The 21970-nt window shown below is 55.5% G+C and overlaps 7 protein-coding genes across 7 annotated transcripts; 2 read left to right on the top strand and 5 right to left on the bottom strand.

Annotated features, from left to right (window-relative positions):
* Positions 1-223: 223 nt before the first annotated feature.
* SETTUDRAFT_182151 (uncharacterized protein) lies at positions 224-1739 on the top strand (the record flags this gene model as incomplete). The annotated part of the gene is made up of 3 exons (XM_008033422.1): positions 224-818; positions 1051-1620; positions 1701-1739. Exons 1-3 carry the CDS (start codon positions 339-341, stop codon positions 1737-1739), a joined length of 1089 nt encoding a protein of 362 aa, XP_008031613.1. The 5' UTR covers positions 224-338.
* Positions 1740-1802: 63 nt separating this feature from the next.
* On the bottom strand, positions 1803-4401 carry SETTUDRAFT_166441 (uncharacterized protein). Its single transcript, XM_008033421.1, has 3 exons — positions 4107-4401; positions 2490-4038; positions 1803-2441 (listed from the first exon to the last, which is right to left on the bottom strand). Exons 1-3 carry the CDS (start codon positions 4370-4372, stop codon positions 2031-2033), a joined length of 2226 nt encoding a protein of 741 aa, XP_008031612.1. The 5' UTR covers positions 4373-4401; the 3' UTR covers positions 1803-2030.
* A 336-nt stretch (positions 4402-4737) lies between these two features.
* Positions 4738-8703, bottom strand: SETTUDRAFT_144329 (uncharacterized protein; the record flags this gene model as incomplete). Its single annotated transcript, XM_008033420.1, has 6 exons — positions 4738-6319; positions 6369-7776; positions 7850-7916; positions 8048-8368; positions 8440-8573; positions 8640-8703. The coding sequence occupies 6 exons, from the start codon at positions 8701-8703 to the stop codon at positions 4933-4935; spliced, it is 3381 nt and encodes a 1126-aa protein (XP_008031611.1). The 3' UTR covers positions 4738-4932.
* A 1497-nt stretch (positions 8704-10200) lies between these two features.
* On the bottom strand, positions 10201-11654 carry SETTUDRAFT_166440 (uncharacterized protein). The gene has a single exon (XM_008033419.1). The coding sequence runs from the start codon at positions 11508-11510 to the stop codon at positions 10368-10370; it is 1143 nt and encodes a 380-aa protein (XP_008031610.1). The 5' UTR covers positions 11511-11654; the 3' UTR covers positions 10201-10367.
* Positions 11655-12117: 463 nt separating this feature from the next.
* Positions 12118-15508, bottom strand: SETTUDRAFT_24575 (uncharacterized protein; the record flags this gene model as incomplete). The annotated part of the gene is made up of 3 exons (XM_008033014.1): positions 12118-13530; positions 13585-13721; positions 14284-15508. The coding sequence occupies 3 exons, from the start codon at positions 15506-15508 to the stop codon at positions 12118-12120; spliced, it is 2775 nt and encodes a 924-aa protein (XP_008031205.1).
* A 2307-nt stretch (positions 15509-17815) lies between these two features.
* On the top strand, positions 17816-18602 carry SETTUDRAFT_182144 (uncharacterized protein; the record flags this gene model as incomplete). Its single annotated transcript, XM_008033418.1, has 1 exon — positions 17816-18602. The coding sequence occupies one exon, from the start codon at positions 17816-17818 to the stop codon at positions 18434-18436; it is 621 nt and encodes a 206-aa protein (XP_008031609.1). The 3' UTR covers positions 18437-18602.
* Positions 18603-18788: 186 nt separating this feature from the next.
* Positions 18789-21435, bottom strand: SETTUDRAFT_182143 (uncharacterized protein; the record flags this gene model as incomplete). The annotated part of the gene is made up of 2 exons (XM_008033417.1): positions 18789-20836; positions 20896-21435. 2 exons carry the CDS (start codon positions 21433-21435, stop codon positions 18878-18880), a joined length of 2499 nt encoding a protein of 832 aa, XP_008031608.1. The 3' UTR covers positions 18789-18877.
* Between the last annotated feature and the right edge of the window lie 535 nt (positions 21436-21970).

Here is a 21970-nt window from a genome sequence, read left to right as displayed (position 1 = left end):
GATTCTGATGCGAGTAAGGACGCAAGGACATCCCCATGTCACATTATACAGAACGAGAATCTAACAGCCCGACAGAGTTCACTAGGCGAGCTACGGCAAAGTGTCAAATTGAAGGCCAGGCAAGGAGACTTCTTTATACCCAACCTCAATCGCAATTCCATCTGATATCGCATCAGCCCAGGACATCTTCAAACCCATAAACCCACATTGCCACGACTCTCCCCGTGAATTCCACCCGGGGAAAATCCGTGCGCGCGTCTTCAACAGCCAACTTAACGTTTCGCTCCAACCCGCGCACCACCCGACGTATCTTTACTAATCCGAGATATATATCAAGCATGCCGCTCCCTCACGTCCTGGTAACAGGCGGCTGCGGCTTCGTCGGAACAGCCGTGGTATCCGCGCTGCTGGACACGAAGCGATACAGCGTGACGGCGGTGGACATCAATCCGCCATCTCTGGGCAGCCCGAATTTCAGCAGCACGCACACCAACGTGCGCTATGTGCGCTGCGACGTTCTCGACCCGGCAGCTCTATCCAGCGTGTTTTCCGAGACCAGGCCTGTGGCTGTCATCCACACCGTCGGCATGTATCATCTAGGCACAAAGCGGTATTCCATGGAGGGCCGTGACGCCGTGTTCGAGGTCAATGTCCAGGGCACGAGAAACGTGCTGCAGGCGAGTAAGGAGTGTGGCGTTGAGAGCTTCGTGTATACGAGCAGTACGACGGTCGTGCTGGATGACTTGAATCGCGATTTCAGAAATGTAGATGAGAAGTGGCCGAAGCATTGCGTGGATACGAGTTATGGGCTGAGCAAGGTGAGTTTGTCTTGGGTTTTTTTTGTATTTTACCATTCACTCTTTTCTTCCCCTTCTATTCTTTTGCTACCCAAGTTTCCACAAAAATTCAATCAACATTTCCAGCTCTACATTACCCCCTTGACCTCCCCATTTCAATTCCAACCCTCCCCCATTCTTCTATTCTTCTCTTCTTCGTCTATCCCTCTCCCCCATTCCACCCTATTCCACCCTCACCATTCACACACCCCAGGCCCTCTCCGAAGACCTCGTCCTCACCTCCTCCACACCTACCTTCCTTACCTGCGCCCTACGCCCACCCCCAATCTTCGGTCCCAACGACAGCACTCTCACGCCGACCCTCCACGCCTGCATCTCGGCCTTCCAAACGCCCTTTCTCCTGGGCACCGGCACCAACCTGCAGGATTACGCGTACATCAGCAACGTGGCCGACGCACACGTGCTAGCGACTGAGAATCTGCTGCTGGGCGCGGAGAACAAGGACGCGGCTGGTAGTGCGGCGGGGGAAGCGCTGTTTATTTCAAACGGGGAACCGGTGACCGCGCGTGCGTTTTGTCTGGCCGTGTGGCGTGAATTCGGACATGTGCCTGCGTTTGAGATTGCGGTGCCAGAGCGCGTGGCGTGGTGCGTGGGGTATGTGGCGGAGTGGGTTGAGTGGGCTACGGGGGCGCCGGGCACGCTGTGTCGGGGTGTGGTGAGCGATGGGTGTCGGGATCGCTATGTGTGTATTGACAAGGCGCGGCGGGTGCTGGGGTATGAGCCGCGGGTTGGGCTGGAAGAAGGGATCCGGATTACTTGTCAGGTGAGTAAGGGGTTGTTGTTGTTGTTGTTGTTGTTGTTGGTTGTCGTGTTTGCGTGGTGCCTTCAACTCACCATTTGTAGCATTACAAGACTACGCTTCAGGGGCGACGGAAAACATAGCCGTCACTTGAGTATCCTTCATCTCCAATGTCCTTTGGAATCAACTACTTGTTTCATTATCGCCCCGTTCGAAATATCCATACATCGCTTCTCTATCTGCCTTTTGCCTCATTACGCCTACTTTTCGCAAGCTCATGAGCATGATCAATCCATATGCTGCTCACTGATAGTCACACACGTAGGTATCACATAAATCTTTTCATCAGTCGTGTGCTCGTCTTGAACAAACTGGCTTCCACCACATTGTCTGATGCATGTCCAACCCGCCCCCTAATCTACACCCCAATCAACCTAGTTGATGACCTCCTCAGTCTCTTCAACAATCTCCTCGACAATCTCCTCAATCTCCTCTTGGTGGCCATCTTCAGCCTGTCCAGGCGTCTGTCCCTTGAGGGTCGCAAGTTCCAGCTCTGCTCCTTCTTCCTGCAGCCTCTCGGTAACCTCTTCTCGCCACCTGCGCCACTCATTGAACATCTCACGACGAGCCTCCACAACAGCCTTGTTGGCCGAACTCTTCTTGGCAAGATCTTGCTCATCAAAGATCTTGGAGTAGTTGCGCAGATTCTTGCGAATCTCAGCCTGCTCCTCCTTGGAAAGGAGTGTCGGGGGTCGTGGACGCCAGAGGAGCTGCTTGAAGCCTTCAATGGCTTCCTCGCGGAGGAGTGTGCCCTTGAAGTCATAGAGATGGTAGCCATTTTCCATCTATACATCATTAGTACAAGCAAAAAAAGACCGGCTGATGATACATACTCGGTGACGGAAAGCACTCGCAACGGTGGCGACATAGCGGCCAGTAGGGTCCCACTCAATGTCTGTCACACCATAGTGTTCAGCAGTGTCCATGAGCTGCAGGTTGGCGTTGACCTCCTTGTCACCCTTCTCCGACTCGTCCTTGGGCTTGTCAAAGCTCATGTCCCAGAACTCGAGCTCGAACGACTGCTGTGACTGCAGGGCGGCAACAACGACAAACCTTCCCTTTGGCGACCAGTAGATGGCGTTGCTGTTCTTCTTGTCAATGGTTCGGATGTGGCGGAAATTTCCAACTGCTCCTCCCTTGAGCTTTTCGGTAGCAAAGAAGGAAACGGCAGTCTTGGGGCCTACGGCTGCGCCTTGAATAACCTCACCGGTGGTGATGAGCACAAAGCGGTTGCCCTTGGGTTCCCAGGCAAAGTTGATGACGGTGTCCTTGATGGAATCAACAACCTCGACTGGCACGCCCTTTTCGCGGACGCGGAAGATTTCCAAGTTTGTCGCAAGCGACTTCTTGGACTTGGAGTGGCGATCGACCTTGACACAGACGTAGGCTGCTTCTGATTGCCAGTGGAGCTTGGCGTCAGAGACGTTGAAGAGGTTGCGGGTACGAACAACCTCCTTGGATGGGATAGACATGAGTCCGACTTTGGCGGGATTGCTGCCAAGTTCGGGAGTCCAGTAGCAGAAGAGCTGCTCGTAGTGCTTGATTCCTTCTCGGCGGGGGGTAGCAGGAGCCCACTCAAAGTCCATGACGCCCTCGATCTTGACCGACGTCTTGTCGAGCAGGTTCATGCGGGGCAGCTCGTAGATGGAGATGGACTGGCCTTGGGTCATGCGCGCCACGTACTTGTCGTCGGAAGACCACTTGAACGTGGGCCATTGTAGCTTCTTCTTGATGGGGTTGCCATCGGGGTCGGTGCCACCGGGGACGTCGATGGTAGCGAACGAACGCAGCGGCTTGCCTGTGGCGATGTCCCAGATGATGTAGTTCTTGCCGTCCTCCTCGAGCGAGAGCGACGGGACGGGGTGGTTCTCGTCGACTTGGAGCGGGCGATGCGACCAGGTGGTGAGGTAGTTCTCGCCGGGCGAGAAGTCGACCAGGTTGACACCAGGATGGGCGAAACGTTTTTGTCTGCTCCACGACTTGCCTCCCCACAGCTGCACACCCTGGGCATGCATCGAAGTGAGGTAGGTTCCCTGTGGCGACCACTGGATAAAAGACTCTGTCCAGTTTTCGCGGTCTACCACCTGCTCGGGCTGGTCTTCCTTCTCGTTCCAGAAGACACCGACTCTGTCCTGGCGGTACATGGCAATCTGGTCGCGGCAGTCTGCGTCTCCAAGCCACCACCTCAGGTGCTCCTTGTGCTCAAATGGAGGAATCTCGGGCGGGTGGTATTCGTCGTCGATGCGTCCCTCCTTGCCGTAGCGGTCAATGTCGGTAAGCTTGTTCACAGCCATGGTGTGCTTCTTGTCGAGCGGGGTTCCATGCAGCTGCTTGACGGCTGCGACGGCCTCGGCGGGCGCGCTGTACTCGACAAAGGCATATCTGTGTCGCCGTCAGTGCCTGGGTCCACGTTGACCAGTGCCCACGGCGCCGTTGCGAAATCAACCTACCCCTCCGTCTTGCCCGACTCGCCCACGGGCATGTGCACGCCATCGTCCTTGACCTTGCCGACGCTGTTCAGCTTGCGCAGCACGAACTTGATCAGTTTGCCCTTGCTGTCCTCGGGCACAACGGGCAGGCCGTCAATCACGACAAAGGCGTCAAGCCCCTCATCCAACCGGACCTGGAACTGCTCTTCGATGTCGGTAAAGTCGATTTGGTTCTCGTCGAATTCGTCGTCGCCGTCCATGGGCAGATTGGAGTATGCCGACGCCATGATTGCTGCGGTTTCCGTGTCGATGGCTATGTCGATGCCCTGCGGGGGATATCAACTTTGGCGACAACGGTAATTTTGGTGCGCGCTAGTGGGGTGGCAGGCACGGGCCTCTCGACAGTCACCACTACCAAGTACCGACTGTGTGACTGCAACATCGGAGTCCAACTTGAGTAATGACTTACTAGATATTATCGACATGTCATGAATCTATCTTTCTCATTAGATTACAGGCCCCGTTCGCACAGTCACACAAAAACAAAATACATCAGGGCTGCGCATATACACCACTCGCGCAGGACAGACATGCTACGTGAGATACATATTAGAACGTTTGCCAAAAAAAAGAAAGAAAAAAAAAGAAGAGGAATCGATAGCTGTACATCCAAGGCAACAGCAATACGCCCAATCCAACATCGCTAGATGGTACTAATCTTCCCTTGGCGTCTACGTCGTAACGTCACATGCCCTGCTCAGCCACTTGACGCCCATCGCACAAGACTACATGCCATCCATGGAAGGTATACACTAGAAGCACAGCAATATATAAGCATCGGCTACTCCTACGAGCCGCGCTTACCTTCAATAGGTTCCAGGTTTGGGCTCTTGACCAACCTTCCATTTGCAGAGACTCGCTTTTGCAGTCGAGCATCCCTTTCTCGCGCTCTTTCAGACGGAGAGCTACCGTTCCCAGCTAGAATGGGCGGTAAAACAGGAGGCTTTTCTGCATGGGGAGTCGACTGATTGCTGGCCATGGGCGCAGGGAGCTTGCCAGCACGTTGGTCCGCCTTGAAATCAAGGTAGGATCGTGCCGAGAGGCTTAACGGGATGGGGGCGGCCGTTAGGGGAAGCTCGGCGCCGTTCTGCAAAAGGAGTTCCGCCACAGGAAACGCTTTGCGAGCGCTTTGTGCTGTGCCTGGTCGCGCACCTGTGCCGGGAGAGGTTGATGGTGAGGCTGAAGCCGGTGGTGCTGCTGGATCCGCTGCTGCAAGTGCTAGATAGACAACGTGTGTGCCCCGTGACCGATCACGCGCATTCGGGTTGGCTCGTAGTGCCAGTGCATAAAGCACGTTCTGGATGTCGTTCTTCTTAACTGACGCCAGTAACGTCTCCTCGGGTGTCGCGTAGTGTGACATGTTTGGCGCTATCGGTGCTACGAATGCTCGGTCCGCGTACTTTGACGTGATAAAATGGAGCCTCTGCTCTCGGGTGGACATTGGCCCCGGCTTCTGCCCGGGGTCTAGCCGGCCTTCCCAGATGGAGTTGCTGATGCGGTTACCGACCTTCAAGAGTATCTCGATAATATCGGGAGTGAAGGATGTGACGTCGAGCGTCAAAGAGCGCACCTTTGAGATGTGTGTGCCCAGAGACCGATGAATACCGCTGCATTCGATGCAGATGACAATGCCGAGATTGATAGAGACCCAGTCCACCTTGATCTCGGTGCCGCAGTCGGCGCACACCCTGTTGCTGGCATCGGCATCGCGAACCTGCTTCAGTAGTTTCCCATCGTCACCAAACGCCTCGTCCCGACGGTAAGCGCCTGGTCGGTCGCCGACGGTGGCATGTCGAGCGGGGGCTTTGGAGCTGTAATTATTACGGTGGCTTGACATGGAAGGGCTCTTGCCGGTGAGGACTGATGCAATGTCTCGGTGTGTCTGTCCGGGCAATGAATCAGTCGATGGCCTATCGGATTGCCCTGCACTCTCCACAGCCGTCTGTAGGGCGTTGTTGACGGCACTGATCCACGACTTCATGTCGTCTTCGTTGGTGGCCTGGTATACGCGCGTGTATTGCGGGGTAATAACTTCGAAGCAAAACCGGCGGTCTGCGTTGCGTGCTTCGCGCACTGAAGCCATGCGGAGATCAATGGGCTCCATGTGCAGCTCCAAGTTTTGCTTCCAGTTTGTGTATTCAGAAAGCTTGCCCTGATCAAGGACGATCCAGAACCTTGGCATGTCAGTATGGCCATTGCGTTTCCGAAAGATGCATCACCTACTTGTGCCAGGCCTGCTTGTTCAACCCCTTTGGATCTACATGACTTCCGGGCCTGCTGAGCGCCCAGAGTAAGCCCTCTTTACGGTGCGCGCCCCCAGCCTCAACCATGGTGGTGAGATCCTTTTCCTCGAGATCCCTGATTCCCCGGAACTTGTCCGGCTGCGGAGCAACCATTGGTAAACTTGCCTTGCTGGCCTCTGGGCTTTGGGGTAAAGCGATGGATGAGGGGAGACTGGTGGATGGGGCAGCCTGAGGAGGAACTACTGTGCTCTGGAAAACGGGAACAATGCTGCTCTTTCGCCCAGAAGCCGAATCTGGTTCCGATCTCGACATGGATCTTGCCAAATTCCCAGTAGACGGTGCTGGGGATGTAATGGATGGGTTCGGCACATCGTCAAAAGTCTTCTTGATGGTTTCCAAGGCGCGCCGCTTTTCTTCTCTCTCGGTCCTCTGGATTTGGAACTCTTTGTCAGCTTCCTTGACCTCGCATGTCAACGCCTCGAGATGGGGCAGCATGGTTTCAATTTTTTTTGCGGTTTCGAGATAGCTCTTGGCCTGGGCGTCGGCATAGCGCGTCAGGTGGGAAAGAACCTCTTGGTCTTTTCTGCCGCCGTGCAGGTCTTGCATAAAGGACGAGTAATCGAAGCGCTTCAGCTCAAAGTTGCGCCTCTTTGCTTGGTACTTGGAGTCTGTCTCGGCGCGCTTCTTCTCTTTCAGCGAATCCTGGCGTTGGCCAAGGTATCGGCCTAGATATTGGTAGTAGTCTTTGCTCTCCTCCTCAAAGTCCTTGCGCTTGGTTTCGGCCTGCTTGATATCGACATTATAGAGTTTGTAAATAGGATCAATAACGAGTTTCTGGATATTGGTCGCATTCGATTTCTCGTAGACGAGAATTTCCTTTGCGATTTTGTCAAAGTAATGATCAATCGCCGGCTGAACTGCGTTTGCGTTGGACGACGAGGCTTCTTTCAAAGCGTCCATCAGGTCAGACATGGCATTGTTGCAGCCGACCTGGGCCTCCATGGCGGCCTCGGCGCGCTTGAGGACTTTTTTCCAGCGGGCGCGCATGTTGCCTGTTTTCTGCTCGAGCGACTTCATGGTGGCGCGGAAGAGGGGCCCATCGTCGGTCTGGCTGAGGTCCTCGCCTGGGCGCGAGACGTCGAGCTTGACGGTGGCATTTCCAGACGTCAACGTTGTCGCCTGGCTTGGTACCAGGGCGAGGCTGTGTTCGGGTATGGACTCGCAAATGGGCGATCTCGGCGCGGCCGTGTCGATCTCCTTGTCTTCGCCGGCCGAGTCGCTGACGCGAGACTCTATGGATTGCGTGGAAGGCACGCGGAGACGGGGAGGGATGCCGAGTTCCAGGCGCGGCGACGGCGACTTGGGGCTCTGTACGTGGCGCGCAGTATCTAGAAGGTGGGGGGGGGGTGGTGTCAGTGGGAAAGGCTATTTGGGGGGCGGGCAGCTCGCTCGGTGACGCACTCTGGACCCAGACGGTGAAGCTGGCTAGCGTTTCGAGCCGGTGTGCTCGCGGGTCGTACTCGACAAACTTGCAGCTGTCAGCGGGTGTAGGCATGAGGGGGACGCAGGTGTACGCACACTGCAGCTGGTGCGCCAGCCCCCGCCACGCGACTCTGACGTCTTGGGAGGGGTCCACTTCCACGACCACTGGAACTGGACCGACGCATGGCCGCTGGTGGAGTAGTCGCCGACGAGCTCGACCTGGGGGTTCTTGTGCAGGTTGGGGTTGGCGTGGAACTCGCGCGTGACGAGGTTGTCGAGGTCGCGTGAGCTCGAGGCGAAGACAAAGGTCAGGCCGCTGATGTTTGTGTCGACGAGGCCCGAGGGGGCAATGGACGAGTTTGAGCTGACGTTGTAGATGGTGGGGACGGCTAGATGCTGGCGGAGTATGAATGTGAAGTTGAAGGTGAGGTCCTCGTCGCTGGGCAGGCGCAGGAGGAAGGGCGGAGGGCCCTCGCTGGCTGGGGGCGCCTCTGGGTCCTAGAGGCGGGCGGGCACACTTTGTTCAGCATTTGGGGGGGGGGCAGTGCAGGTGGGGAGGAGGCGTTTACCTGGATGTACTCGACGACGCTGTCGTCGCCAAAGTCGCGGCGGGCCGTGTAGCGCGTGGCGGGAAAGGCATTGGGCGAGACGTTGAGCAGGGTGCGGTTGCGGGCGTTTGTGATGTTGAGCGAGGCCACCGAGACTGGGGCGGGTGTTGGGGTTAGTATGTGAGAGTGGTGGAGGAGCGGCATCGAGGGGGCATGCATACATCTCGTCTGGTCGCGCAGATAGAGGGCGCCTGCATCGCCCGCTTTGCTATTGACAGCGCCCATGGCGGCGGGGGCGAGGAGGTCGTCGTGGTGATGCGCGGGCGCATGCCTCTTTGCGCCGGGATTAATAAGTATGGGGTATAAGTCGCGCTATGATTAGATGGTAGAGGGGCCGAGGGGCCCAGCGCCTCGAGGTTGGGCTGGCCAGGGTGAGAGGCCGGGCAGGCACAGGGCGGGCGACTTTGATCCTTTGTTGCTTGCTTACTGTCTGGCCGTGTGTCTTTCTTTCTTGTTTCTTTCTCTCGGCGCACACACACGCACGCACGCACACAGACATGCAGCGCGAGGGCGAGGGCGAGGGCGAGGGCGCGCGAGTGTGCGAGTGTGCGAGTGTCAAGTGTGTGTCGCCGGCGGGCAACGGTCATGCAGGAACGGCAGCGGGTGAAACAGACGTGATGGATTGCATGCGCTGGGCGCTGCAGCCAATCAGAACCCCCGTCCTTCCGCCGCCCAACCCCTCGAGTGGACCGCCGCCGTCATGGCAGAAAAAAAAGAGAGGCGGCGGCGACGACGACGACAACGACGACGACGGCGACGACAGCGACGAAGACCGAGACCAGGAACACGGACGAGGCGGACACGAGCAAGAAGAACAAGAAGAACAGCAACAGCATCAAGAAGCATGGCGCTCCGCATCCCCGCCCTGCGCCACGCCCTGCGCCAGCCTCTGCTGAGCCCGCGCGCCACACAGCGGCGGTGGGCGCAGGTGCAGGACGTCCGCTTTCTCGTCACGCACAAGACCGAGGAGCGCGTGCTGGCAAAGTACCGCGAGAAGCTCGAGTCCAAGGCCAGGGAGAAGGGCCTGCGCGGCCTGGACGAGCTCAAGGAGCAGTACAAGGACAAGATTGTCGAGCTGCGCAGGCAGGCCATTGTGCCCGGCGCCACGGGGCCTCTGACGCCTCCAGCACCAGCACCAGGGCAGCAGAAACAGCAGAAACAGCAGAAACAAACGCCAACACCAGACAGCCCGCCCCCGCCCCCGGGCGTCCAGACACTCAGCTCGTTCCTCGACCTCGCAAAGGCCCAGGACCTCTCGGCATCCGACATCGAGGGCCTCTGGCGCTATCGCCACGGCGCCACGCCCAACGGCCTGCACTTTGTCGTGCCCGCCGCCACCTTCTCGCAGCTGCTGCACAGCGCAAAGCAGCACCCCTCGTTTGTGCTGCCCGTGCCCCGCGACATGCCCGCACACACCGACACCGACACCGACACCGAAACAGATACACACGCCCGCCACGCCGCCGAGCTGCACTACCTCCAGTTCGCCCACCCCCACGACCACACGACGACGCTCATGTTCACCACGCTCGCCGAGTTCAAGCTGCGCGGCGAGTTTGCCAGCCCCCACACCACCGTCACCTTCCACCACGAGCTCGCCCGCTCCCACGGCCTCGTGCTGGGCCAGGGCCTCGTCGTGGAAAACCGCGGCGTCAGTGTCGACGACGCGCGCTGGCTCGTCATGTGCATGCAAAAGTTCTACGTGCAGACGGACGAGGGCAAGGGGAGGAGCGAGCTGCTCAGCTTGTTCACCGCCGGCGACAGTGCATTCGAGATCCAGCGCCTCATTGACGAGGCCGAGAAGGTGCTCTAGTCTACCATTACTGTACATGTACCAACATCAACATCAACCACCACCACCACCACTCCATGACGCATACATAGACGCCCTAGCCCCGCAGCGGCAGCACATGCTGCACCAGACATGCCTGTCTGCACAGCGGGCACTCGGGCTTTTCCCGCGCCCAGTCTCCAATACACGTCCAGCAAAACACATGGCCACACGTCGTGACGCTCGGGTCCTTCATCTCTTCCAAGCAAAGCGTGCACTTTCTGTTGTTTTCGCCAATCCACCCCATTGTCTCGTCGTCGCCCAGCTCGTATCGCGCCTTGTCCGTGGGCGGCGTGTGTGTCCATTTGTGCACATCCGACGCCGCCGCCGCGGGCACTGCCGGCGCCGCGTCGAACAAGAGGGCGTTGTTGGCGCTGTAGGCATTGGGGTCCAGCGACACTTCGGCGCCGCCGCCTACAACGGCCGCCGTGCCCTGGGGGTGCTGCCCGCCTCCCACGGCCGCCGCCGACGTGAGGGTGCTGTGCAGGTGGAGATAGCCCTGCACCGCCATCTGCAGCACCAGCAGCACGCCCAGCACCTCGTAGCCCGCGCGGTTGTCGCTCTCGGGCACCTGGCGCGTGAAGATGTACCGCAGCCCCCATAGCCGCTTGGAGAGGTGGTAGTAGCTGCCCGAGAAGTAGAACGTGGCCAGCGAGAGAGCGTAGACGGGCGACGGCGACGTGATGGTGTCGAGGTTGCGCACCATGTAGTTTTGCACGCGCATGCCCAGCGGCCGCCTGGTGGGCGCCTTTGTGCCGTGTTGCTGTGCGTGTTGCTGCGCGCGCGCCTGCTGTCGAGCGTACCAGCGCAGGTTGGCCTCGAGTTTGGCGCGCACTCGCCGTCGAAAGGCGGGCAATGCTCTGCCCAGCACATAGGGCCCCAGGATGCATGCCACAATGTAGCCCGCTCGTCGCCCCAGCGCCGGCAGCCGCCCCGTCTCCGCCTCGACCTGCACAATGTCGGTGTATTCCTCGCCCAGCGTCCGGTTTCCTATCAGCGTCGTGAGCCCCAGGTACAGCAGCTCGCCCACGACGCGCGTCTCCGAGCCATACGTATGCGCAACCCGCGCGCCGTACACTTTGCGCAGCAGCGTCGACAGCTGCTCGAGCACCACGCCCGAGAAGTATGCATCTTTCTGGTGCGAGCGGATCATGTCGGGCGACGTGGCGAAGGGGTACGTGTAGGGCTGCGCCGAAGCCATGTTGCCCGTGTACGTGGAGAGTCGGCCGTGTCAAGAGCGGCGGCAGTTGGGCGATGGTCGTGTAGTGTCGTGTCGTGTCGTGCTTGTTGCCTCGGGTCGGTTCCGTCTACATGTTGTGTGCATGCCAAAGCCACACTGACGACCAACCTCGGCCTGCACTGCGCCGCTAGCCCTGCCGACTAATCCGCCCTAGGGCCCAGTCACGTGCGCGTCTCGGCGTGCAGCTACTGTTGCCTTCCCTAGTTCAAGTTAATTCATCTCCACCCCCCGCCGTCCACATAACATCTTTAATGCCGTATTCGTCATCAGCAATTCATCTTGTTCTACCACTAATCTCGTCAGTTCATGCAGCGTCACGCCATTCCAGACACTAATGTACGGCCTGTTTCTACGCGGCTTCACCGAGAAGCACACCTTCAAAAGCCGCAAACATACCTGTCTTCTGAGCAGGAATTCAACTTGTATGCAGATTCTCAAAAAAGAAAAAAAAATTGCCTGGTAGAGCTCAAGTGCCGGGCCAACCTAACCCACTTCCCCCCCCCTTTTCTAACGCTATTATATTCTACTACACTAGTATCCATGACCAAGCACTATTAACAACACCACCCTACTGAAAAAACCCAACAGGCTTCCCTTCTTGCCGCAGCCTCTTCCGATTCCGAGCATGATACTCAGCCAGCAGCTCCGGCGCGCCCTGCAAATCCTCCTCGGACAACCAGTCGTGACTGTCCTGGTAGCCCTCCCACTTGACCAGGTAGTAAGCCCGGCCCTTGTCGATGAAATGCTCCATGATGGCTTCGACGACGTATTCTTGCACGTCTTCATCATCGTTGTTGTTGTTGTTGTTGTTGTCGTTTTCGTTTTCGGGTTGCAGTTCGAGTTCGAGTTCGCTGCCAAAGTCTAGGTCGAGCTGTTCGTCGTGCGTGAGCATGGTGGATCTGGGTGGTGCAAGGTGTTGTGATGGTTGCAATGGTTGTGATGGTTGCGATTGTGATGATGATGCTTCACCAGGTATCAAGTCGTGCGCATTGAGTCTACCAACAGGCGAACTCGATGCAGAACGCTGTATCGGCGCATGGCTGAAATCCCCACTTGTCTGTGGACTCGATTCCACGGCCGACGAGCGGTCCGAGAAGAGCAGTGTTTGTGCAAAAGCCTCGATGGGTATCGCGGGCATAGCTGGATCCGGGCTGGTGATCCGCAGTCTCTTGACGCGGTCTTGGTGTTCATCGGGGCCCTCGGTGTCTGAGCGCATGGACAGATCATGGTGCTGGTGGTGGGCAAGCGATGTGGAAAGGTGCCTTTGGACGGGCGAGACGGAAAGCGCGCTGTTGGCTACAAAGGCTGAGCGCATGAGGCCGGGTGATGTTTGCGATGGTCGTTCTTCGTCTTTGTCGACTTCATCTTCCGTGTCTGGAATTACCGGTTCCGTCTCGGCGGCTTCGTGATACAACGCGCTGGGAAGACCATCGGCCAGCTGCTCAACTGTGTCATCCCCATGCATGGCTAGACCTCCTCCTCTCCCTCTGCCTCTGCCTCTACCTCTACCGCGTCTTCCTCTCGGCCTGCCTCTGGTTCGTATTTGAGTTTCCAGCGGTAAGCCCAGTCCACTGAGCATGAGGCTTCCTGGGCCAGCGGGCTTCGGGCCTCTTCCGTTCTTCTCCAGTCGCCGACGCGCCAGTTCCTCGATTTCTGCGCACACCGCAATGGCTTCTGCCTCGGCCTCGAGCCTGAACTGCTCGTTCTCGTAGCGTTCCAGTTCGGCAGGAGACACATATTGCAGTATGCGACTCATATCCACCTCTTCGATTTCCCGCTGCTCGCCGCCATGTACGATCTCCACAACATAGTAATTTCGTGTCGTCGCGCCCTCGGTTTGTCGGCGATCCAGTATCCGGGTTCGCGCAGGCGCCATGGGGCAGCCGTCGGGCGGGCGCGCGGTCACAATGGCGGGTTCCTTGCGAATGCGCCATAGTTGGTTGTACACTTCGGGGCCAGGTGAATACGACTCCCATTGCCACTGGATGAACAGCACATAAGCACGCGTCTACGGCGTCGCACCGGCATGACATACCAACTGCGTCTTTCCTCTACCACGACCCCGGCCGCGTCCACGCCCACTTCCGCCATCGCCTCTTGGGCCTCTCAATACCATTTCAAGCGTCCGGTGAGTGATTGATGTGTCTGCAGACGCGCTGAAGGCGACGGTAACTGTTGCGACGCGTCATCGTGAACAGCCAGGGAATGTTGCGAGTCGGAACTACTAGGGCGGAACACCACATTTGGACTTGTTGAAATGATTATGTCAGCTGCTGTGCCTGAAGCAGCCAATGTGACCACGCCCATGTTTCCCGAATTTTTAAAAGGTACAAGGTCCATAGTTTTGGTTGCGTAGATCATGCATGACATCAGCGGCCATTCACTACGTAAGCAGTGGGTTGCCAAAAGCTACGGGGTGACCCTCCTTGGCGTTGATGAGCACCACACCGAAACAAGAGCATCCGATGAACATGACCATACGGCACTAGCGTTGAAACATGGACATCAAAACGAAGAACAAAGTTGGGGCTGAAAAAGCAAGGCATATGATGCACAAAGTAAAACCACATGGTGGTTGCGTTAACGACTACAACTACTTAGACTTTTGCCCTCCAGACCCATCCCACCAGAGATATCCTGGTAGCCACGAGCAAGATTCCTCCAAGAAAAAACGATAGGCCGGCCCAGATGTTTGCATACGTATAGCTGCCATGATTCATTTGGATCAGCGCACCAGCTAGCGGCGGGCCGGTGAGACTGGACACGCTTACGACGGTAAAAGCCATGCCCATCCTTACACCCGCCTTTTTCAGATCCCGCTCCCTACTCAGATTCCCAATCACGGCGGGCCACAACGCCTGAATGACGGCGCTCCCGCTGCCATAGATGACTGCGAACACATACAAGGTACCAATCGACTTGATTCCAATCCATGCAAACATCATGATGCCGCAGATGAAGGCAAAGGGAGTCAGCACGTTGAGTCCCCCAATCTTATCCGCATAGTACGTGGGCAGTATCCGGAAGATGAAGCCCATGCACACCTGGACTAGCAAGAGATTGATACTCTGCTGATAGCTGGCGCCCAGCGTGTTGCGTGCATAACTACCGATATAGAAAAAGGCAAAGTACAGGCCCCAGAAACAGAAGAAAGCTGCACTGCAGTAGAGGGTATACGGAAGCTCCGTGAAGGACGCCCAATCGACCAGGGCACCGGCTTTCCGGGGCGGAAGCCGCGTACGATACAACGCTATCGTGATGACGTTCACAAACAGCATGATGAAGCCGATGATGCGGATGGTCCATGGAAAGCCCAGGCGAGGCAGGCATTGCTGCACAATGACTGGAAAGATGACGCCGCCAATGCAGGCTCCTAGAGCCGTGAAGCCAAGTGCAAAGGCGCGGCGCTTGACAAAGTAGGTTGATACCAGGGCCATGGAAGGACAGAACTGCAGGCCGTTTGCGATGCCGAGACAAACACCTTGGGAGAGGAAGAGCTGCCACACTTTCTTGGACTCTGCCAATGTGAAGATGCCGACCAGCTGGAAGCATGCACCGGCGATGTAGACGGGGCGAAAGAGGCCAGCATCCGTGGCACGGCCGGTAAAGGTGCCCAGGAAGAAGAGCAGGAAGACCTGGATGGAACCGATCCATGAGATTGTCGACGGCTCAATGCCAAGCGTATTCTGGTAGTACGTCTGGTACACGCCAAACGAGGTGAAGAAGCCAAAGGTGGTTAGGATGGTCAGGTGGGTGCAGAAGGCCTGGAGCCATGCTGTGACGCCGCCATCGGGAGCTGGACCGGGATCAAACGATGCTGCAGAGCGGCGGGAGAGCACTCGAGCGAGAGCAGGCTGGTGGTGTTTTTCCTGCAAGTGCTCTGGATCCCGGTACTCATCCTGGCTGTGGGATACGGTTTCCTCGATGCCCATTTCTGCGTCGGTATGCGGAGCTGTCATGGTTGCTAAAGTCTCGAGCTAAAGTCTTGAGCTACCTAGCTATGCAGATTGTCAGTCAAATACAAAGGCGGAACTCTTCCGATCAAGGGAAAAATGCTTTACCAATGGCACCATCTCGCGGAACTGGGGTAAGCCGGAAACAGAGAACTGCCGGCTCTGGCCCACCCAACCCGTTACCTTCAATAGGATATACCAGCACCACAACGCCTTGTTATGTTATCCTGCGAATGTAGAAATCAAGAACATACCTGTCACAAATATGTAGCAAGATGTAAAATAGCAAAACCTATTGTTAAGCTGCACAGCTGCTGTTGGAGCTGGCGGCCAGCGCGCGGGCTTACTCGGCCATTTAGCTGTTCTCTGTTTCCGACTTTCGCAGTCGCCGTCCCGTAGGAACTTCCGGGAATAAGGGAATCCAAATTATCCACCGCTACTCGTGTTCGTATGTATAATGCAAGCAATGCTGAGTCAATACATGAGGTGGGCGAATCATGTCAAGGTTTGGCGAAAAGAGTGGGGTCGGGGTTTTTGCCGATAACCACAAGCCGTGACCGCCATGACTTCATTGTGACTAATTTTCACGTCCAATACGTGTATCCTTTTGTATCGCGTTGTTGGAAGAAGACTCTTGTGCTATGAGGATGAGGGCCATGCACAAGCGTTAGGTATATAGGGATGCGCTAGACCCAACTCGCCCTAGCCTGTCCTCACCAGTCCTCATACTCCATCTACATCTAGGAGATGAGATTCGAGATTCGTGCCATGGGTACCGCAATAGGTATGAGGAGATCACCGACTGGAGGCTGCATGGACTTGAGCAGATAGAAACTGCATGCCCATGACTGATGGCTCATGGCGCCATGTCTTCGGCTTATATGCTATAAATACGTAAGCTACAAACAAAAACATTTCCTCAAAAAGCATAACACTTTACTCTACGGAATGGGGATCACTGAGACCACACCAAAGCTTATCATGATGCTTCTTTTCACATCGGCGATGAACACCGATAACCCGTTCCTATTGGCGCTTCAAACAGTGGCGAAAACGCGCACCAGTAGTATTGGGTCCACCAACACTTCGACTACTTACAATCTTCCACTTCAAAACGCCTCATACGTCGTAGATGGGAGATATCGAGATGGAGATTTGATTCCGGCATCCCTAATCTCTGTCCTCCGCCAGATGACGTCGCCCTTACATAGCCCGCCGTCCAAAGCATGCGACCTCAAAGTTCATCGAGTGCCGTTACTTCTCAAACACGTCTGGCCTTCAACTTCACTGCCTAATTATCCTGTTCACCCGACATAACAGTACTTGATCAATATGGGTTGCGGCCAGTCATTTCCCGGCTCTTCGGCCAACGACGGAAACAGGAACAATCAGAATTGCACTGGATGTAAAAATTGTACGCAGAAGAATAAAACATTGTTCACGAGACCAGCGCTGACGCTATGATCCCATATCAGGTCAGAATTGTATAGATTGTAAAGGTAAGCCGCATATGGGCCAGTGCTAGCTCTCCGACTTTGCGGTGTAGAGATTTCTATCTACACATCCTGTTATCCACCTCATCAGAAGAGCTATCTCATAAACTTTTATCGAAAGCACTTATATTGCACAGACAATATTGAATGTGCCAAAGATGTTTCGTACCGCAATTGTGGGCACTGATATACCACTCTCCCCCGCTCTTCAGCTCGTCTGAGCTTATCCAAGTTTCTTTTTCACCACGCTGTTCTGGTTACTTTTATCAGACAGAGCTCGTTTTTAACACGGGGACAGACTGCACTGGGTGTCGCAACTGCGCAAGCTGTGAAAACTGTACATCCTGCCATAACTGTACCGATTGCGAAGGCTGCGAAGGCTGTCGAAACTGTACCGACTGCACCGACTGTGTCAAGTAAGTCAAGACACCCCACACGCCTAGTAACAAGGGCTCACGAGAACAAGCTGCAGCAACTGTACCAACTGCACGGGACTGAAGAATGCGCACAACGAGACGGGCGTGCACAAATGATGCGACACGTGGGCAGCGAAAAAAAATGTTTCAACCAGTTCGAACAAACAAAACAAAACGAATTCCCAACCCCCGATCATTGTTGGGTCTTGTCCAGCGTAGATCAAACAAAGAAACAAACATCCCGCAAAAAAAAAGGAAGGACATAGCTCTCCATCTCCCGTTTTCTATACATACGTTGAGCCACTGTGAAAAATCACCACTCCCTCGCTCGTAATGCTCCCAGGGACAGCACTACTTCCGCTTCATCACCAGCCCAGAAGGCCTCTCACCCACCAACAATCAACATGATTACAGGATTCCTATTCAAGCCCTCGGCTTCAGATCTCCACCTCAACTATGCCTTCTACGACTTCTCAGGCACACTACGCCTGCCCAAGAAGCTGCGGTGTATGAAGCGGTTCTTCAGCAAGCGTGGACAAGACAAGGCGGCCGCCGTGGACGACGCAAACAACAGCCACATTCCGCACTTGGTGCGCAAGAAACGGCAGAAGAAGAAGAGGAAGAGCAACGCAACGCGTACCAGCCGGCCCTTCACGCGCGCCTTTGTCCTCGAGGACTTTAGCAACCCGGCTCTCCCGCGCGTGCTACTGCACCCGCCCACGCCCGCCGACAACAAGTTCAATCTCGAAGACTACTTGTTCGAGCGCTGCGGCTCCGTCTTTGTCCTGCGCGAGCCCCAGTCCCAACCTGAAGTCCACGCCGCCCCGGGCGACTGGTGGCTCGCGGATTATCTGCAGGTGCCTCCTGAGTACAGGGAGGTGGCGATTGACGTGTATGAGAGCCCTGAAAAAGACGATGTCGAGAAGGGACTGCTGGAGAATGAGGAGGTGCATAGTGTGTATCTGGATGAGGACTGCGAGGCGGATTACCGCGCCTACATGGATGGGCTATATGAATTAATATGAGCTTGTTCATACATACATACTTGGTTTTGGCGGGTTTGTGGCCGAAACCACTGTTCTTTTCCTTTGTATAACGATATGTGCTGTTTTCGGGGCGAGATATCTGGGATGGCGGGACTTACTTACTCTATTAATTTCTTTTGTTCCTTGTGGAAAATACTGAATTCTTATCTTGGATTGGACAATTAATTTTGCAACCTTTGCTACTCAAGTTTGTTGAGAGTGTCTCCAAGTACATGGCGCTTTAACGTGCTGGCTTGCGTGAGCTGGACTCTTTTGTTGAAGGAAAGCTTTTTGAATCAAGATCATACAGGACCACATGATTTATAAAAAGACGTATTCGAACAAAGTGCAACGGGAATGTATCCTCAACAACTACCATTATATAAAGGGCTGATTATTACTATACGTAGCTCCATCATCCAATCACGTCATTAAAATGCATCAAAACTCGCCACCGAGATCAAAGGCCCAAAAGTCTGGAAACGACCACCCATTGCCCTCAATCTGAATGTTTGGCATCATACCGAGCATTGCATTCATGTCCTTGGGATCGGATTCATCGCCAAGTCCTACATTGGTGCCGTTGAGCTGAACAAAACTCGAATGTTCATATGCTGCCGGAGTCGCTCCATATCCATTCGGGGCACCAAGGACGCTACCATTCGTGCTCGGCGTTCTGCCTTCTGAATGGGAAGTGCTTGCCATTGTATCGCGGAGAGACACGACCAAGCCGTCCCTTTGATCTTGCTGCAAAGATAGCACCCTATATGCCACTGTCGTGAAGCAGTCGAGTGATTTTCGACACCGTGAAAGTATGTCGTCACTACCATTGTTGATGTAAGTGATGGACGTGGCGGGTGAAGGTGGGGGCGGCAGCATGCCAACCGCAGCAGACATTAACCAGTGCTCCATGTACCCTGCGCCGAGCCTGAAGATTTTTTGGTCATAAATTTGTCGTGTGCGCTCAAGAATCTCGATTGACGATATACATAGCATTTTGATGAGGAACGACTGGTGCGGTAGCGTGGCGAAATAAAGTGTGCCACCAAGCGAGCCCCGGGGCTTGACCATGCTAAGGTCCGCAAAATGAGCATGCGGATCAGCAATTTGAGTGTCAGAATTGCCGGGCGGGGCTATGGATGACTCCACCATGTTGAGAGTGCAGTTCTGGAACACCACTTGCGATAGCGTCAGACCAACCCTAACCGTGTCGTTGCGAAGGTTAGAGAGAGCCAAGATGCCCTTTGAAAGCAAGTCAGCGTGTGTCTTGATGATGGAGTTGCAGGCGTCGACACATGTCGTTAGGGAGTACATGACACGACTGTTCTTAGAAGCCAGCTGTGCCCAGGGCCTGTGCAATATAAGAAGATACTGTCGAAGCTGCAGGCGGAGAAGCGCATATGGCACTGCATTGCTTTCACTGCTCCATTCTGGCAAGGCGGAAATAGCAGCTTGTATCTGCGCATCCCAATGCAAAACATCAGCGTACTGCATGTTTGCAAGCGATGTATTCAACAGTTGTGTGAGATGAACACGAAGCGGCAGCGACTTCAAGCTGATATTGAGGTACGAGGTTGACGTAAACTGCCCCTCTGGCTGCTCTGGTGGCAGTTCTTGTGTGTCAGCAGAGAAGGCTTCGTCTGCAAGATGGGCTGGTGCTGGCGCGTCGAAGTGCAGGCCAGTGAGGCCAGACTGGAAGCCAGACTCTATGGATGATTGCAATTCTAACTCCATTGTGGTAGCCCACAGACGCTTCTTCATCTCAGCGTCAAATGGCGACAGGCTGCTGTTGTCTAGCAAAGCTGGATCGCGGTGCATGCCAGACACGAGAGCAATACGAAGGAGCTCTCCAGAAGCGACCCAGTCTTCCTTCATTCCAATACAATTGACGCGCTTGGCAAGTAGCAAAAGACAGCGTAGTTGGAAAAATGCCAAGGTAACGCGCCTGCGAGGCTGCCGATCTATCCAAACTTCGCAGACATCAATAAGATCGGTTGCTGCTTGCCGGTCGGCTGTCGTATCACCAATAAAAGTATCGTCTTTCGGCTTGAGACATTTGGTGACGACGATGATCAACACAAGCACTGCGGCGAAGGCGGCACGTTCCTTGTCGGACCCGCTGCCCTCCCAGAAAGCGCGGTATTCTTCCCAGAAAGACGGTTCGTGGAGAATTCTGTAGCTGGTTTCCCACGTCTGAAAGTACAGCGTAGCTTGGGCGTCGATGATGCTTTTCTCGGGGAGTACGGCAAATATGTTGGCATCACTGCCGTCGCCGCCAAGGGGGTGCTCTCTGGCAGCCTTCTTTCTGCGGTCGCGGAAGGCTTTGAAGTCGTTTTTGACGCGCATAATTGAGTGATCTACATTCAAAGCCTCGCGAGTAAAAACCTGCAGCTCATTGTACTTGCGAGCAAGTCAGCCTACGCGAAGCATCTACAGAGTTCATGTCTTGTGAGAGGTACCGAGGAGATGATGCCCATGATGCTCGTGGGGCCGTTGAAAATCGACTTGAAGCCCTTTCCTCTAAACATGATGTCTTCGCCAAGGGTTGGCTCTTCTAGCACCACGTCTGTGTACTGCGACGAGTTTCTGGTGCGCTGCAGGGCCAGCTGCTGCTCTAGCATAGCAATGCGTTTTTCTTGAGCTCCGATCTTCCCCCGCAACGCATCAGGCGTGTCAGTGGGGCCATTGCTGTCTGCAGGTCGTTGGGCCAGTATACAGGGGGCGCCCCCATCAGCCTGTGCGCTGACATGCGATTCTTCCAAGAGGCGCGGGTCGTAGGTGCACTCGTTTCGTCTTCCTGTCTTTTGACATCGCCCACACACTGGAAATACGCGGTCGCACTTGAGCTTGCGATCGCGACACGCGTAGCACGACAAGACCTTGCGCTTCTTGCTCGTGCGCTGCTGAGACGGGCCATGGTTGCCTTCGGGAGAGTCGCACCCCGTTGCTGAGCCTTCACGCGACCTATCGCTGATCCATTCGGAGCCCAGCGCAGACATGGCAGCGTACGACTGAAAGCAGGAGTAGGATCGCTCTGTGAGCCAGGGGAGGGGCAGTGTGTCGAGCTGAGGGGACGGAAATGGAGAGGATGGGCAAGGCAGCGGCCGTCGGGTGAATCCACTAATCGCCGGACTTAAGACGGAGGTAGTGTGGGTGGTCAATGCGTGCAACGGGTCAGACAATGCAACACCCCCTGCATCTCCCAAAGTAGAACCCACCAATTTCAAATCCCCACAACTCCACCACCATGACAGCTATCGAAAAAGCGCTTGCGGCAATCAATTCGCAAGGTCCAGAAGGACAAATCTCGTACCGTGCAGCTGCAAAAATATATGGTGTTGCGGCATCAACTTTGACGCGTCGCCACCAAAACAAAACGTGGTCGCGTGCAGCCGCTGCACACCCACGACGACTACTCTCACCACAACAAGAGAAATACCTTGTCCAGCACATAGAAAAACTCTCTGAGCGTAGTACTCCACCGTCCCGAGAGATGATTAAAAAATATGTTGCCAATATTGCAAAAAGACAGCC

The sequence above is a fragment of the Exserohilum turcica genome, assembly GCF_000359705.1.
Source record: "Exserohilum turcica Et28A unplaced genomic scaffold SETTUscaffold_9, whole genome shotgun sequence".
NCBI lineage: Eukaryota > Fungi > Ascomycota > Dothideomycetes > Pleosporales > Pleosporaceae > Exserohilum > Exserohilum turcicum.
The sequence above is the reverse complement of the archived record's forward strand: the minus strand, read 5'-3'. Positions and strand labels throughout refer to the sequence as shown.